This window comes from Barbus barbus, assembly GCF_936440315.1.
Source record: "Barbus barbus genome assembly, chromosome: 9".
Classification (NCBI taxonomy): Eukaryota; Metazoa; Chordata; class Actinopteri; order Cypriniformes; family Cyprinidae; genus Barbus; species Barbus barbus.
Genome location: NC_136737.1, coordinates 31,728,235 through 31,745,720, shown reverse-complemented (window position 1 = coordinate 31,745,720; position 17,486 = coordinate 31,728,235). Strand labels below are relative to the sequence as shown.

At 39.7% G+C, this 17,486-nt stretch overlaps 1 protein-coding gene across 1 annotated transcript in view; it reads left to right on the top strand.

The window, feature by feature from the left end:
- Positions 1 to 17,486, top strand: part of LOC306875541 (voltage-gated delayed rectifier potassium channel KCNH1-like) — a 53,140-nt gene that overhangs the window by 12,065 nt on the left and 23,589 nt on the right. Inside the window, exon 7 of the mRNA XM_079426190.1 lies at positions 2,136 to 2,565. Within this exon, the coding sequence (XP_079282316.1) occupies positions 2,136 to 2,565 (430 nt within the window). The remainder of the gene's footprint in view (positions 1 to 2,135; positions 2,566 to 17,486) is intronic.

The window sequence follows — 17,486 nt, the reverse complement described above, 5'->3', positions numbered from 1 at the left end:
AACAGGTAGCGATGTATAATCGATGGGAGGAGCTAAACGGGCAGCGATGTAGAATCGGTGGGAGGAGCTAAACGGGCAGCGATGTAGAATCGTGGGAGGAGCTAAACGGGCAGCGATGTAGAATCAGTGTGCGGGGGCTAAACAGACAGCAATGTAGAATCGGCGGGAGGACCTAAACAGGCAGCGATGTAGAATCAGTGTGCAGGGGCTAAACAGACAGTAATGTAGAATCGGCGGGAGGACCTAAACAGGCAGCGATGTAGAATCAGTGTGCAGGGGCTAAACAGACAGCAATGTAGAATCGGCGGGAGGACCTAAACAGGCAGCGATGTAGAATCAGTGTGCAGGGGCTAAACAGACAGCGGTGTAGAATCGGTGGGAGGACCTAAACAGGCAGCAATGTAGAATCGGTGTGCAGGGGCTAAACAGACAGCGGTGTAGAATCAGTGGGAGGATCTAAACGGGCAGCGATGTAGAATCGTGGGAGGAGCCAAACAGGCAGCGATGTAGAATCAATGGGCGGGGCTAAACAGGCAGAGATGTAGAATCGGTGTGCGGGGGCTAAACAGACAGCGATGTAGAATCGGTGTGCGGGGGCTAAACAGACAGCGATGTAGAATCAATGGGCAGGGCTAAACAGGCAGAGATGTAGAATCTGTGTGCGGGGGCTAAACAGACAGCGATGTAGAATCAGTGTGCAGGGGCTAAACAGACAGCGATGTAGAATCAATGGGCGGGGCTAAACAGGCAGAGATGTAGAATCGGTGTGCGGGGGCTAAACAGACAGCGATGTAGAATCGGTGGGAGGACCTAAACAGGCAGCAATGTAGAATCAGTGTGCAGGGGCTAAACAGACAGCGGTGTAGAATCGGTGGGAGGACCTAAACAGGCAGCAATGTAGAATCAGTGTGCAGGGGCTAAACAGACAGCGATGTAGAATCAATGGGCGGGGCTAAACAGGCAGAGATGTAGAATCAGTGTGCAGGGGCTAAACAACAGCGGTGTAGAATCGATGGGCGGGCCTAAAAAGGCAGTGATGTAAAATCGGTGGCTGGGGGCTAAACAAGCAGTGATGTAAAATTGGTGGGCGGGGCTAAGCAGGCAGCAATATATAATTGGTGGGCTGGGCTAAACAGGCAGCAATGTAGAATCAGTGGGCGGGCCTAAACAGGCAGTGATGTGGAAGCAGGCGCTGATCTTCTGTGTAGGCGGTGCTCATCCATAGTATTACATCATAGAGTAGAACATTCCACAAGCTGTCGATTGGCTTCAATATAAGCTGTTTTTAGACTAACAAGAAAGTTTTGAGTTCTGAAACTTACAGTATGTTTTTAATAGCACAATGACCTCTTATGTCAAAAGATCAAGGGAATTTTGGTTTCTCAGTTCATGATCCCTTTAAATGGGAACACAGTGCATTAGCATACAATGACAGAACAAGATTTTGAGAACCAATAACTGGTTGCCATCCATGAATCACTTTAATGCCGCTATACACTGTACGATAATGATCTGTCCCAGATGAAAGATGACCAATGTCGTGGCAGTTTTTTTAGGTCTTGACTCCTAATCGGTGGTCCTACATCATACTGTGGTTACATCGTACAGAGGTTAAAATGCGATTGTTGCTACAGTATTGCAACCAAAGATTGCTTGCGAAAATTTTCTGACAGTGTCGCAAATTCAGGATGAACATCTCACTGCGTATTTGCTGCTATGACCTATCTGTAGCCTACTGACAACATGAAATGACGTATTGATCAACATAACATGGCTCTAAATCTTAAATATCATGGAAGAAGAAGTGTGATTCATCTAGCTCCACTAGTGCATACTGATGACGTTTATTCTTCTATGCTAACTTTCATCGTAACATTAGGTGTCATCATAATAACATCGTAACATTAGGTGTCATTCAGTTGTACCCACGTTAGCCTATTAGAACCATGTGTGCTTTAGAACACATTAGAACAGTGTGCTTTAAATGATCTTTCCATTGCTGAAATTTCACATTCTGTAGAAGGTTTAAGACTCTTTATGGACTGTACCTACAATAATTGTACAGTACTGTAACTCACTGTGGTTAAAATCATCTTCTGAATCAGCTATTTGTTAACCAATTCTCTTTCTTGCAGGGCATCAGCAGCCTCTTCAGCTCTCTGAAGGTGGTGCGTTTGTTGCGTCTCGGCCGTGTGGCCCGTAAGCTGGATCATTACATTGAATACGGTGCGGCAGTGCTGCTGTTGCTGGTTTGTGTGTTCGGCTTGGCCGCCCATTGGCTGGCCTGCATCTGGTACAGCATCGGTGATTATGAGGTCATAGATGAAGACAACAACTTGCCCCGTAGGAATAGCTGGCTGTATCTTCTGGGAGAAGCCGGGAGCACACCGTATCGCTTCAATGTCACCGGCACGGAAAAGTGGGAAGGTGGTCCCAGCAAAGATTCAGTCTACATCACGTCATTGTACTTCACCATGACCAGCCTGACCAGTATCGGCTTCGGGAACATCGCTCCCACCACGGATGCAGAGAAGATCTTCGCCGTGGCCATGATGATGATCGGCTGTGAGTAAAATCCATTTTTCTTGATTGTGGCACTACATAACCTGTATATTTTAGTATAAGAAAGACTGACTAAAGACTAGGAATCAATTTCCTCAAACAACAACAGTCAGAAAAAGATTTCAATCTATCAATTATATTTCAGAAAAACACCCTGAAAAGATGTCGAGGGTCACTGTGTTTGTTGTAAAGGTTTGGTCTGCAGGTGTTTTCTCTCGCTCTCAGTAGAATATCAGTTCTACTGTATATTGAGCCAGTGGTGATCTAGATTGCATTCTGTCCAGACAGCGGCCTGGAGAACACTGTGATGAATTGCATAATTGCTTAGTTCTGGGAAAGCTCTACTTTCCTGCACTGGCAGAATTCAGAGATGCTCTGCTTGATTTCAAAGCAATTTTCCAGATTAAATACAACTGGGCTGCATCTGTAGCATGCTCTTGACTACCACAGTAAATACAAGGTCACTCTTTATTTAAGTGTTCATGTATTCGGATACATAATTACAGAGTAATTCTAATTAACTACATGTACTGGTAACAATTTATTTTGATGGTCTCCTTTAGACATTTGATGTACATGTCAGCCAGCAGTCATTAGAGTATGAATAGACTTTCTGCTTAATATTTGTTAACACTTTGTTGTGATGCTCCCCCAACAAACCTTTTACTGACTAAGTAACTTTGGTCACATTTTAGTTTGGGGACCAATTCTTACTATTAACTAGCTATTAACTACAACTTTTGCCTCAATAAACTCCTAAATTGCTGCTTATTAATAGTTAGTATGGTAGTTGTTAAGTTTAGGTATTGGGTAGCGTTAGGGATGTAGAATATGTTTATTAGTGCTTATATACTTTATAAGCACTAATAAACAGCCAAAATGTTAATAATAGGCATGCTAATAAGCAACTACTTTATAGTGAGAATTGGTCCCTAAACTAAAGTGTTACCATAACTTTTCAAGTATGTCAAATTATTCTAATAACACTAACTCTAACCCTAATCTACTAATATTTTAATAGGAGTTAGTTGCAAAGAGGAAACGTAATTATTTTACGAGATGGGGATGCATTCGTACAATGTGATTCATATGGAAACATATAATGTTTTGTAAAAAAGTAAGCATGAAGGTCCACAGCCCAAATCTAATGGTCAGTAGGGTGTAAGAAAATGTGGGAATGTACGAAATTTGAGAAAGGACATTGTAAAAATTAATCTAGCCACCAATTCTCCAAAAGGTAAAATAGTGAAGAATTGCCATTATAGTGTGTTGATAAATTTTGATTTATTATTTACTTATGTCTTCATTTTTTAATACAAATTGAGAGATGTTTCATTTAGTTCTGATAATACTTTATTTTACAGTGTTCATGTTACAGATATAACACATTGAGGTATGGTCACACTTCCCTTTGTTCAGTGGAATTCAGTGGCACTTTTATGCATTGATACACTATTGACAATGGGTGACCTTTTTTGCTTGCAAAATTTGACTGATATGTTGTGAATGCGGCTGCATCGTATCACCATTAGCTAAACAGAGAAAAGACTATTAGACTGTAGGCTATTCTTGAAGTAGGTGCATATTTGTATCTGGATTCTACCTGCTTAAAACCTAAATGTTTGTACTAGTCTCTTAGGTGAATGTTTGTTTTTCTCAAATTGTTGTCTGGGACAAGCTCACCCTGCAAATCTGTTTAGTGTGTGTGAGAGTCTGTGCTAGTGTGTACATGCCCAGTTAGTGTGGTTGTGTTGGGTCTCTTTGGTTTTGACCCATTCGAGGCGTGAGTGATGCTGCTGGCCGCCTGAGGGTGACGGTGATGCGGAGTGTCATAAAAGTGGGGGGAGACTGACAGAAACACAGAAGATCACAGTGTGATCCTGCTGATGCACAGGAAACACAGCAGGCACACATTCAGTCAGTGTGACAGCGCTTTAGCCACACACACGCACAGGGAGAAGATAATATTAGACTCCAGTTTAAGGAAATGAAGCCTTTCGCATTATAATGATCAGTCTGTAAATGGGAGCAGCAAAATTTGGGCCACTGCAAGTGGAGTGAAGTGTCTGAATACAGGACAGGTCTAAAACCTCTCTCTCTCTCTCTCTCTCTCTCTCTCTCAATTCAGTTCAATTCAGTTAGCTTTATTGGCATATTTTGCATTGCCAAAGCATGCATAGGAGAAGAACAGTGTAATTAGGAACAATATAGCAATTGAAATAACATTTGAACAAGTAATATTAAAAGAATGACATTAAAACATATGGATACATACACATATACATACTCACTCTCTCTCTCTCTCTCTCTCTTTCAGACACACACACACACACATTATATATGTATAAATATCACATTCAACAACCATTTTACATGGTATTTAAAATACTTGAAATACAAATCTATGGTAATGGTAAATCAATGACTATCAAGGTCAAAAAGAATTAAATTAATTAAAATAGTAAAACAAATTATCATGATGTGTACATTCGAGATATGTCAATATATCACTATGTAATTAGCCTACTTTTTCCTTAATGTTTGTGCCATTTGACATTTTTGAACCGTTATTTAAAAACCGTTGGTAAATATGGAAACTTGTAAAGAAAGAACAGATTTATAAGAACATATGTATTTTTAGATTTAGATTGATTATTTATTTATTTTTTGGAGGGTTGGGGGTAACACTCTATTTTAAGGTGTCCTTGTTACACGTTACATGTACTTACTATTATAATAACAATAAATTATGCATAAGGGAAAGGGAAGTGGTGTGTGGCTAAGTATGGTGTCCCATACTCAGAATTTGTGCTCTGCATTTAACCCATCCAAGTGTAGTGTTCACACAGTAGTGTATGTTCACACAGTAGTGAACATACACCCGGAGCAGTGGCAGCCAATGCTGTGGCGCTCAGGGAGCAGTTGGGTGGTCGGTGCCTTGCTCAAGGGTCTCACCTCAGTCGTGGTATTGAGGGTGGAGTGTTGGTTATTCACTCCCTCCACCTACAATCCCTGCCGGACCCGAGACTCGAACCCACGACCTTCAGGTTACAAGTACAACTCTCTATCCAGTAGGCCACGACTGCCCATATCAATAATTATATGCAAGTAACCCTACCAAACCCAAAACCCAAACCCTAATCCTGAGCCTAATTATATAGTAAGTGCATGCAGCTAATTAATATTACTCAGTACTTAGAGTAAATGTATAATTACACTGTAACAACGACACCTTAAAATAAAGTGTAACAATTTTTTGCCAATACATGACTTGATTCTGTGTTGGCAGTTCTGTAGTTTCAGTTATGAGAGAGAAAGACAGCTATAAAGAGAAAGAGATAGAGCTCTCTCATAGGGTCTTGACAGCCTCTCTTCTCTTTGTTACTTCTTTCTTGGTCTCTTCTCACCCTGGAGGCTTGTTACACTTGAGTGAGAACACAGAAACCATTAAAGTGGTCATTATTTCATTAACAAAGCCCCTCTGAGAGAGGGTGGTGTGTCATTAATGCTGTTTGGTTTGTTTAAATAAGCACTCAAAATGCTTCAGAGAATAAAAAAGAGGAAGTTTATTGATTTTTGGTGGCTTTCAGGAACAAATGTGTCTGTTCACAGTGAGAAAAAAAAAAGATGTGTACAGCCAAACAATCATGACAATAGGAAGATGTTGATGTTTCAAATATGGCTATTTATAGAGCAAGATCAGTAATATTTCATTGTGGACAGGACTACCCAGAGCTACACTACAAAAATACCAAAAGAGCTAGAAAAATTTTCACTCGTCACTTGTTGTACAGTAGCTGCTGGTAACTGGTTAGAGTAAAAACACAAGATCACACATGACCTGTAGCTACTATACAGTACAGAACAGGACGTGTAATGTTGTAACCGATTGTGTCTGACTGTGGTAATATCAGTAACTACACAGTAACTATTACACTTACTAATAACAATGTATAGGTACAGAAGGCTCATGGCACAATCACTGTCAGAATAACAAAAGTAGACAATGAAAGTCTGGTAAATTATGACACCATAGACCTAGAGCCCACTATAATGCAAACTATAGCCTAATGACACAGCAAAATGCACAACCTCTTTTTCTTTTCATTTTTATTATTTTCTTTTAATTCAAGTTCACAGCACAAACCTGGCATGCATTGGGTGATCTACTGTTGACATAGGCTTCATATCTTCAACAGCACCAGTCTCTTCACTTTTCTGACTGGAAGAAACTTAATTTCTGCTGCTTTGTCTTACCTGCGCTCTCGTTTTCCACATTCTTTCTCTTCTCCAACCCTACAGCTCTCTCTGTTAGCATAGCTAACCATTAACATAGCTAACAGAACATTTCACTTTGAATCTGCTACGAAACGTTCAGTGAGGTACTTCATATCCGTCTTGCAGAAACTTTGCCGCACATTTTGATGAAAAAAGGGTAGACTATACTCATACTTGTAGTTCGGTTCTCTTGCTTCATTTGGTCCGGACCAAAAAAGTAAGGACAACAATTTTTGTATTTTTGGATACACCACTCATTCCGCGTCATCAGATCATGCTGCATAGCGTCACATCTTGTCATTACATCCTGTTTTTGGTTTGTTTTTAGAAGTATTTGGTCCGTGTTGCGTTTATATTTCATTGGAACCACACCAGAGTCTGTTTGGAAGCGGACTGAGACCATCTTTGTGGTCTCGGTCCGCTTGTTTGGTCAAGTCAAGTCAAGTCACCTTTATTTATATAGCGCTTTTAACAATACAGATTGTGTCAAAGCACTTAACAGTATCAAATTGGAGGATAGAGTGTCAGTAATGTACAATAATAAGATTAAACACTCAATTTTCAGTTAAAGACATTTCATTATTGAATTCAGTGATGTCATTGTCTAGCTCAGTTTAGTTTATATAGTATCTGTGAAATCAAATCGACGATAATCGCTAGAAATTAAGTGTCCCCAACTGAGCAAGCCAGAGGCGACAGCGGAAATGAACCAGAACTCTCTCTGTGACAGAATGGAGAAAAAAACCTTGGGAGAAACCAGACTCAGTCGGGGGGGCAGTTCTCCTCTGGCCAGGATATTATTGTTTACTTATTGTTTAATTATTGATTTAATTAAAATTTTAAATGTATAAATGTATTATATTTCTATTTTTATATTGTTGCAATTTCTAACAATAATAGTATTAAGTCGAGGTCTTCACTGGGGATATGTCCCCGGGGCTCATCCAGGTGTCCCTGCCTCCGCCAACGATCGGGGAGACATCATCTCCCGGCGCCGATCCACCATCTGATCCGGACACGGACTGAGAAACAGAATAAGAAAGAAACAGACAAATATTAGCGTAGATGCCATTCTTCTGACGATGTAACGAGTACATCATGTGTTATGGGGAGTGTTCCCAGTTCTGGTTGATCTAATTAATGCAGCCTAACAATCCTTTAACGGATTTGAATAATAGAAGTGTATTAGTGTGTTTTGTGTAAGCCAGGTTAAATAAATGTGTATTTAATCTAGATTTAAACTGACAGAGTGCGTCTGCCTCCCGAACAGTGTTAGGTAGATTGGTCCAGAGTTTGGGTGCTAAATAGAAAAAGGATCTGTCGCCCGCAGTTGATTTTGATATTCTAGGTATTATCAAACGGCCAGAGTTTTGAGAACGCAGCACTTTGGTGCGCACCAGGGTTCACCAGGGATGGCAGCATTCACACTTACTCAAATGAACTGCACTTACAGAGCAATCACACCAGAGTTCAAACCAAACATGATAAGTGTGAACACACCTTAACTTTAAAAATGTGGACTCCAGACTGTGATTAATAGTGGCATTTTGGGATCTTTTTTTTTTTTTTTAGGCAGTGCAACTACAGTTTGTTAGCGGTTGCAATGGTGTAACTGCAAAGTTGATTGAATTAGTATTGATTATTGTAAATGAACATCATATTTAGGTCATAAATCCCAGTTATTTGTGAAGTCTGCTTTAAAATAGCGAGCTATTTCAGCCTGCTGTATACAATTTACGACTGATTCATTCTGTGTGATTTGCAGTGATTCAACAGGTTCACTGAAAAGAATTAGCTTAAATCAAATTAAAATAGCTCACATTTGTTCATAGATTCAAGTTTAACAAATAACTTGGAAAATATGTCAAGTCCCCTTTATTTACAGTATATAGCGCTTTTAACAATACAGATTGTGTCAAAACAGCTTTACAGCATTAAATAGGAAAATAGTGTGTCAATAATGCAAAAGGACAATAGTAAAAACTAAATTTTCTGTTAAATATTGAACAAATAACTTACAAATAGTGCAAATCACTATTTACCAGAGATGACAACTCCACAAGTCTCATGTGCAAGTTGTAGCAATTTGTATAATGGCTCTAATGTCATTGAAACACTTTCACAAGCCATTTATCAGCTTTATCCAATAGACAACACAGCACAAGCTCAGAGCTGATGCATTTACTCACTGACCGATCTCAGTTACACAACCATTATTAAACAGAGCTGCAAGATCCTTGAAGAGTTTGAATTCGCTGCTGAATTCTGTTATAAAACCTGATTGTCACTGTGTTTTAAAGTAGTTTTAAGCCTGATGAAATAGTGCTGATATTGCAGAAACATTGTGGCATAATTGATCTAGTTAGAATCCACCAACATGTACCACCATTGGTTTGCTGTAGTAAAACTAACTGTATCTATAGAGTTTTGCAGTAGTACACAGTTACTAAGTAGCATTTACAAGTGAGTTTTTGTACTTTGTTACTGTACACTGCGCTACAAGTATCTGCAGTGTATCGGTAAGTGTTTTTATTTTTGGAAACTGCCAAAGCATAATATACTTTTTAATTAACTGCATTTCATAAAATGAAATGCTAATCACTATTTACCAGAGATGACAACTCAAAAATGCTCATGTGCAAGTTGTAGCAAGTTGTATAATGGCTCTAATATCATTGAAACACTTTCCAAATCTCTTTAAATTTAACTCTCAAAAGGGAATATGCGATGAATCCCAGACAAAATATATACTAGCTTCAAAGGGAAAGTTTTCCCCTTAAGGTCTGTGAAAAATCAAAATGCAAGGGACATTACAGTCCAAAAAGTTTCTCAAAACCCCTTTGTGTTGCTGTGAAAACCCCAGGACTCAGCAGGAGATCAGGAACATTCACAGGGGGTTCTGCGCAGGTTCCACTTTTCCACATAAACCACCAGCCTGTGATGTTTCTATCGTATTGGTACAATACATGCACATAGAAAAGTTATCCGAAATGTTGTTAAAATCAGAGGCCACGTAATTGCATGGAGGTTTTCGGTTTTTGCAACAGATATATATTATTAAAATGGGAAGTGGGCCGTTGAATTTATCTCTGTTCAACCAGAAAAAAAAAATCAGTTCCTTTTTTCCCATCAAACAGATGACAGATTTAACTTGCATTTTCATCTTCAGCTGTGGTTTTCTCTCATGAGTCATTTTCATTTCCACATGGTGAAGAAAAGTACAGTATGTGGTAAATAGTGTAAATTGAAAATGATCATGAGGGATTTCCTGATAAATGGGCCTGAGGTTCTTATCTGTTGAGAAAATTAAAAATGCACACAATGAATGTCAGTGTGGCCCAATGTTCTTAATTGGCTGCCCACTGCTCCGGGTGTATGTTCACTACTGTGTGTACACTTGGATGGGTTAAATGCAGAGCGCAAATTCTGAGTATGGGTCACCATACTTTCCTTTAATTTCCAGCGATATCGTCGACTTGATTGCACAGATACTACTCGAACTGAATTGAACTGGATGATGACATTGAATCAATGATGAACTGCCTTTAACGGAAAATTGAGTGTTTACTATTGCCCATTTGCATTTTTGCATTTTCCTACTATTAAGTGCTTTGACACAATCTGTATTGTTAAAAGCGCTATATAAATAAAGGTGACTTGACTTCAAAATATCATTTTTAAGAAAGTTCACCAATCTGATCTGATCTAATCCAATCTAACCTGAATTCCTCCTGTTGACCAGATCATTCTGTGAATTGTTGACTTGAGAACAGCTTCAGTCTGATCAGTTCAATTCGCCAATGAATCAGTGCGATCTGTGAACCAGTTCAACAGGGTCATTGGAAAGAATCAGCTTGTTCACAAATGAGATATATCATGGCGATTTCTTCAGTTCAAAACAACGAGGAATGATAGGCTATGTTTTTAGGAAATGTATTGGAGTGAAAGTATGATATTATGCTTTGGAATGTACTGAAGTAAAAGCAAAGTATTCTGAAAATAAAATACAGTACAATACTGAAGTACAGTCACAAAGTAATTTCTTTATTCATGCTTTTACTAATCATGATGTTTAGCGCCGAGTCCTGTGTCATGAATGCATGCTGTCATCACAGGTGTATTAGTGTGTTCTCTTTTAGACTCTATGCAGTTTACAGTCTCTGGCTGTGATGAACACTAGCTTTTGTCCCAGTGACAGGCCTTCCTCTCAGCGGTCTGCATGATGAGGGATCAGTGTCCACACACAGAGCCATTCTTTCAGACTGTCACACTCACATACAAAACACTTCTAGAAATAACCGCTGAGGCTATATGCTGAGAGGACACCAGGCAGGTGTGACTGCAGAGTAAAGCTGTGGTCACACTTTGAGCACGCAAGATTTCTGCGGAAACTGCAACAGTCGTAATTTGATGTCATGCTCTCCAGTGTCTTTTTATAAAACAGAATTTTACATAATGCTTCTAAAATGTAAATATAATATTCTTACTGTACTCCTGCAGATTTAAGTTTGCATTCTTTTAATTCAGCTGAGAGGCCACTCCAATCTTCTACTGGCAACACATACAGATTCAGTGTTTTCTGTCTCCCGCATTTGCATATGTATAAATGGAAGTCAATAGAATGAAAAGTGTAGTGCCCATGCATGAAACCTCATCCAAAATTCTGCTCCAGATAAATGTATATCAGACATGAAACGATTGGCTCAGATTGTGTCACTTCATGCTACATTTTCACATTCAGTTTACTTGTCACAGTAGATTTGTTACAACACACCCAGTTAGTACAGATTAAGATTTATTTTTGCTGTTTTGCCTTTTATTATGTTACGAAAGTGGAGAGCAGACAGGAAGCAAAGTGGGAGGAAAGGTCCTCGAGCTGGGATTCAAACTCGGGACGTCTGTAACGCAAGGGCGTTATATATGAGCACACTTTCTCATTAGGCTATTGGCACAGACAAATTCTGACAAATTTTTGGATTCATGAAAACAATCGCATTTTCAAAATGTTAATACAAATAAATATAAATACAGATAAACCATGTGTAAATTGTTCAAGTAAAAACATTTAAGCATATTGTGTTTTTATATAACGTTGATAACATTATTTACTTTAATAATGTATAATAACAAACAGTGTTGGAGGAAAGTTACTTTTAAAAGTAATGCATTACAATATTGCATTACTCCGTAAAAAGTAACTAATTACGTTACTTAGTTACTTTTTGTGGAAAGTAATGCGTTACGTTACTTTTGAGTTACTTTTTAAATCTGGGCAGGGCTTGCTTGTTTGTTTTTAATATAAAAAAGTCCTTCTTTTACAAATGTAAAAGCCCTTTCACAAAAAAAGTGAAATGAATACACCTCAGGCTGAAGGAAATGTACAAAATCTCTGCCATTATTGAGGAGAAAGTTTTCGATTCCAGTAGCCCGCCGGTATCTGAAAAGACCCTTTAAGCAAGTGCTAATTGTGAATGATTGGAATTATTTAATGTACAGGATACTACTAATAATATGCGCCCACATTCATGAAAAATCTTATTGCTAAGAGTTGCTCCTAAGAAAACTTTTAGAAATGTGGGTGTTTTCTCTTAAAATTAAAGAAAAAAATCCTAGTAAAGAAAGAAGTAATTCAGAAATCATCTTAACCCTTAAAAGAGGTCTTAAGTTCCAAAATTGTTAGGAGTACAGACTTTTAAGAGGCTTACGAGTTTCTTTAGCAGTGGAGAAAATGGACGAAACTTGAAGAGGGAGAAGAAATGTGTCGCACACAATGCATGACAGTGAGTTAATAAGACGCTACACATTGTTTGTGACCGATCTTATTAGAGACATGCTAACATCTCCAACACCACGCAGAAATACCATCGTGCCAGAAATGGAAGTAATCACATTAACTACATTAACCACATTAACATATTTGGCAGCTGGAAAAATTGAACTATGCAGCAGTGATGATTTGGGTATGTCACAAACTTTCATAAGCAAAGTGATCACACAAACAATTACAGCACTTTCAGAACCTTATCTTGTCACTTTTCATTTCCTATAAAATATGTTAAGTATGAAAGCATGGTAAATAAAAAAATAAAGAATGTGTATATATATATATATATATATATATATATATATGAAGAAGCACAAACTCTTGAGCAGAAACAACAGTACCATGTACTCCGCCATTGCTGTGTATGTTTGTTTGTCCTTGCCTTTAAATTCGACATGTACTGCGCATGTCAACATACCTAACACATTCTACGCACGCACATAACGTCACCATTTTCAAAGAATCCCATATTGGGAAACGACAACAACGGCGTTTTCAAAAACTTGCATTTTGAAACCCGTTTTCAAAAATATGCATTTTCAGTCCCCAAAATGCCATTGTCATGTAAACGAACAGGCAAAACGCATAAAAAGTTTCCCGTTTTTGGCTGAAAATGTTGTCGTGTAAGACACCTTTTTAAGCTAAATTAGGAGCTCTCTGAGATGATTCTTAGAATCTTTAAGAATACAGCCCCTGAAGTTTATGAAGCATTTGTAGATCCGAAGGAGTGTTTTTGGGACGGTCTATTTTATACAGATCAAACACGGTATTCCTTTGTTATTCTAATAGAATAGGAAGTGACATGCAAGGTTATAGTGGCAAGTTGTGAAATTTCTTGGCAAATGTTTCTAACAAAGCCCCTCAATAATGACATCCTCATTTTGACTTTGTATTTTTACATTACTTTATGTTCCACCATGCCGCTCTTATATGTAACAGCGCAGCAGTCTTTCCAATGACAGCAATGCACATACTGTATTTCAGTTGTTCAATTTTAAATTGCAGCCAGTCTCTGTACAAAATAAAGTAACTAGCTTGCTCTATTCTGTTTCTATTCTATCTGTTTTCTTTTTATTTATTATATAATATTTATTAAAAAAAACTTGCTACATGTTAGGCTAACTGAGACTTGTCATAGCACTTGCATATTACTCTTTTGTTGATTTTGATTGCTTCCATTGTCCTCATTTGTAAGTCACATTGGATAAAGGTGTCTGCTAAATGACTAAATGTAAATGTAAAGTACAAAACATTAGTGCAAATACTTAACATCAAATACTTATATCTCTGGGTAAATGCACAGTATAGATGCCCACCACTAGTATCAAAACTATCCACTGCCTTACACGGGATATTTCCCGTCACCAGACGCGTATCATCTTTAACATTCTGCACATGTGGAGCTGGGATTGATTAATATCACCTCTGGAGAGCAGGGAGGCCTCAGGAGGTGGCAGAGGTTTACGGGCTGGTAAAAAACCGCTGACTGGAAAGCCAATTGCCTGAAATGTAACTGATCCAATAAAGCAGGGCTGTAATTTAGTCGTATTGCTGATGGAGAGAGGTGAGAGGACTCAACAATCGCATTTGGCTGCAGTGATGATATTCAAAAACAACATGTCATGGCTATTAAGCCTGTAGTGTTTGTGAGATGCTGCAGGCTAACCAGTAAACATAAAAATGTTTATTGTGGCACTATGCTGCGTATACCTGGGTTATTCACTCTAAATGTAATTAAATTCATTGTATTTTTTTAAACCCTTTATATTAAAGGCTGCACAACTACATTGCTCTATTGGAGAAACTGTAGACACATGCGGCTTGATATGCTGAGGCTGAGCGTTTCAGCTTCACCTGGAAAAACACTTTAGAGCAGCTTTAGGACTGTGATCAATATAGTTGTCTATATGACATACTAATGGACCTGAAAGAGACATCAGCAGCTTTGGGGCGTAGCAGCTGAGATCATTAAGGTCAGAGGTTTAGCTGGTTGCAGAGCAAGCAAGTGTCCGGTTTCTGAGATTGCAACGCCATTGTCTGTCCTTGACCAGGGCGTGTAGGATCACTCTACTGCCTACAGAGACAATATTACTACCTAAATGAATCCTCCTAAGTGGCTGATTTGAGACATTCACAGATGTACCGCAAGTATACAGTGCAGGAGAATGCACTATTGCTATTTTTTGTGCCAATTAATTTACAGCACATTACATTTTTCTATAGGTAATATTTTATGCATTATTTTATAGGTTGTGTGTTTTACAGTTTAAATTTATTAAATGAAAGTAAGTGCAATTAGCTGAACTTTAGAGTGTTTTTACCCACTTAAGTAGCACTTCAGTACATCTTTATAAATGATTCATATTTACTTCTATTGTCTTTGAAATATGTTTAAAATGTTACTGCTGAATGCACTGATGAGCATTTATGGTAAACTAAAATATACTTATGTGTCATTTCTATCGACATTTTATGTCACCTATATAAATACATTTGTAGTTACACATTTGTAATTGTGAAGTTGTGATTTAGGACTTAGAAAATATATTTACTATCTACAGTTAAAATTATATATTTTACTTGTGGTTTAGTATGTTAGTCAACAGACTAAAGCACATGTAATGTGTTTTATTCAACATAACATTAATATATTTCTCTATATTAAATGTAAAAAAAATGTACTACACTTATGTCACGAATCGCTGGAGTAAGGGAGCGAGGAGAGGAGGAGTAGTGCAAAACACAGTCTTTAATGGAAATCCAAAAACACGGGGAACGTAGGAGATACAGAATGACATATAACATGTTTAAGACCTGACGCTGGAGACAGGGAAACACAGGGCTAAAGTATACAGGGGAGAACGAGATAATTAATAAAACACAGCTGGGGACTAAAGAAATAATAATCAACCTAAACAAGGACAGGAATAGGAAAACCCAAATAAGTATATAGAGGGAGAAACTAGGGCAAGGAAGGCACATGGGGAGCAAATCAAAACACAAGACATGAAACAAGTCTGACAACTTAGATGTACTAGATATTGAAATGTACTAAACTGCTACTACAAATGTATCTAAATACATTACACAAGTTTTAGTGCAACGATTAATTGCATCCAAAATAAAAGTTTTTGTGTACATAATTGATGTGTGTTTACTGTGTTTATTTATTATGTTTATATAAACACACACACATACATGTATATATTTAAGAAAACTTTTATTTTGGATGTGATTAATCGCGATTAATCCCTGCCCAGCAGTAATAAGTTTGGCTACACTTTATTTTAAGGTGTCCTTGTTACAGTGTAATAATACATTTTAGGACTGAGTAATATTAATTAACTATATGTACTTACTATATAGTTAGGGTTTGGATTAGTGTTTGGCTTTAGTTTTCCATTAATGCTTGTCAGTATTCATCAGTACACTCTAACTATATTTCAAAGATAACTGGAATAGTTGAAACTATAATACTGTCACGAACAGGCTAGGAGACACGGAGGAGTAAGGTCAATACCGGGTTTATTGTGAAAGGTGCACGGGTGAATGCTGAGTGGAGGAGCGGGAACAGGATCCAGGAAGGGAAGTCGGCGGTGCGCACTGCCGCGGGGAGGAACAGGACCAGGAAGAGCCAGGAGCGGTGGAGAACAGGAGCGGTGGAGACTAGGAGCGGTGGAGACTTGGAACAGGGGGAATCTGGAGGTCTGCAGGTAGGTAACACAAGGTTAGTAGTCAGGCTAGGTTCGGGTAGTGAACGGTAGACCGGACGAGGAAGGAGTGCTTGTGGTGAGTGGATATAGTGCTGTTCATTAGCCGGTGACAGGTGCGGGGAATCAGTACTCAGGTGATTGGGATCTGGCTAATGAAGGTGCAGGTGACTGTGATTCTCTGACATTACCCCCCCCTCCAGGGGCGGCTCCTGACGCCCTACCACGGCGACGGGGGCGGCCTCGGCCTCTGGGTGCGGGACGACTAGGGTGATTGCGGTGAAACTCTTCGAGGAGCAGGGGGTCGAGGATGTCGTCCCTGGCCACCCAGGATCTTTCCTCTGGGCCATACCCCTCCCAGTCCACCAGGTACTCGAGCCGGGCGCCCCGTCGCCGCGAGTCCAGGATGTTGCGGACCCGGTAGACCTCAGCCCCATCGATCATCTCCGGAGGAGGGGGTGCGTCCGGTCCCGTGGTTCCTGGTGTAGAGGGGGAGAAGGGTTTGAGCAGTGAGACGTGGAAGGTGGGGTGGATGCGATACCTGGGGGGGAGCTGAAGCTCATAGGTGACGTCGTTCACCTGCCTCTGGATCTTAAACGGATCTATGAAGCGGGGACTCAGCTTTTTGCAAGGCAGGCAGAGACGGATATCCTTGGTCGACAGCCAGACCCGATCTCCTGGCTGGTATTGGGGGGGTCTCGGATCTCCGGACGTCCGCAAAGCGTTTATGTCTCCGCACTGCCCGCTGAAGATGGATATGTGCTGAGTCCCAAACCCTCTCACTTTCTCGGAACCAGTGGTCCACAGCTGGAACCTCCGCTGGTTCCTCCGTCCAGGGGAACAGAGGGGGTTGGTAGCCGAGCATGCACTGGAACGGGGTGAGACCGGTGGTGGCCTGGCGAAGGGAGTTTTGTGCATACTCGGCCCATGGGAGAAAACGGCTCCAGCTGTGCTGATCGGGGGAGCAGTATGACCGGAGGTAGCGTCCGAGCTCCTGGATCTTACGCTCAGTCTGGCCGTTGGTCTGGGGGTGGTAGCCCGAGGACAGGCTGACGGTGATTCCCAAGAGGCGGAAGAAGGATCTCCAGACCCGGGACACAAATTGAGGGCCA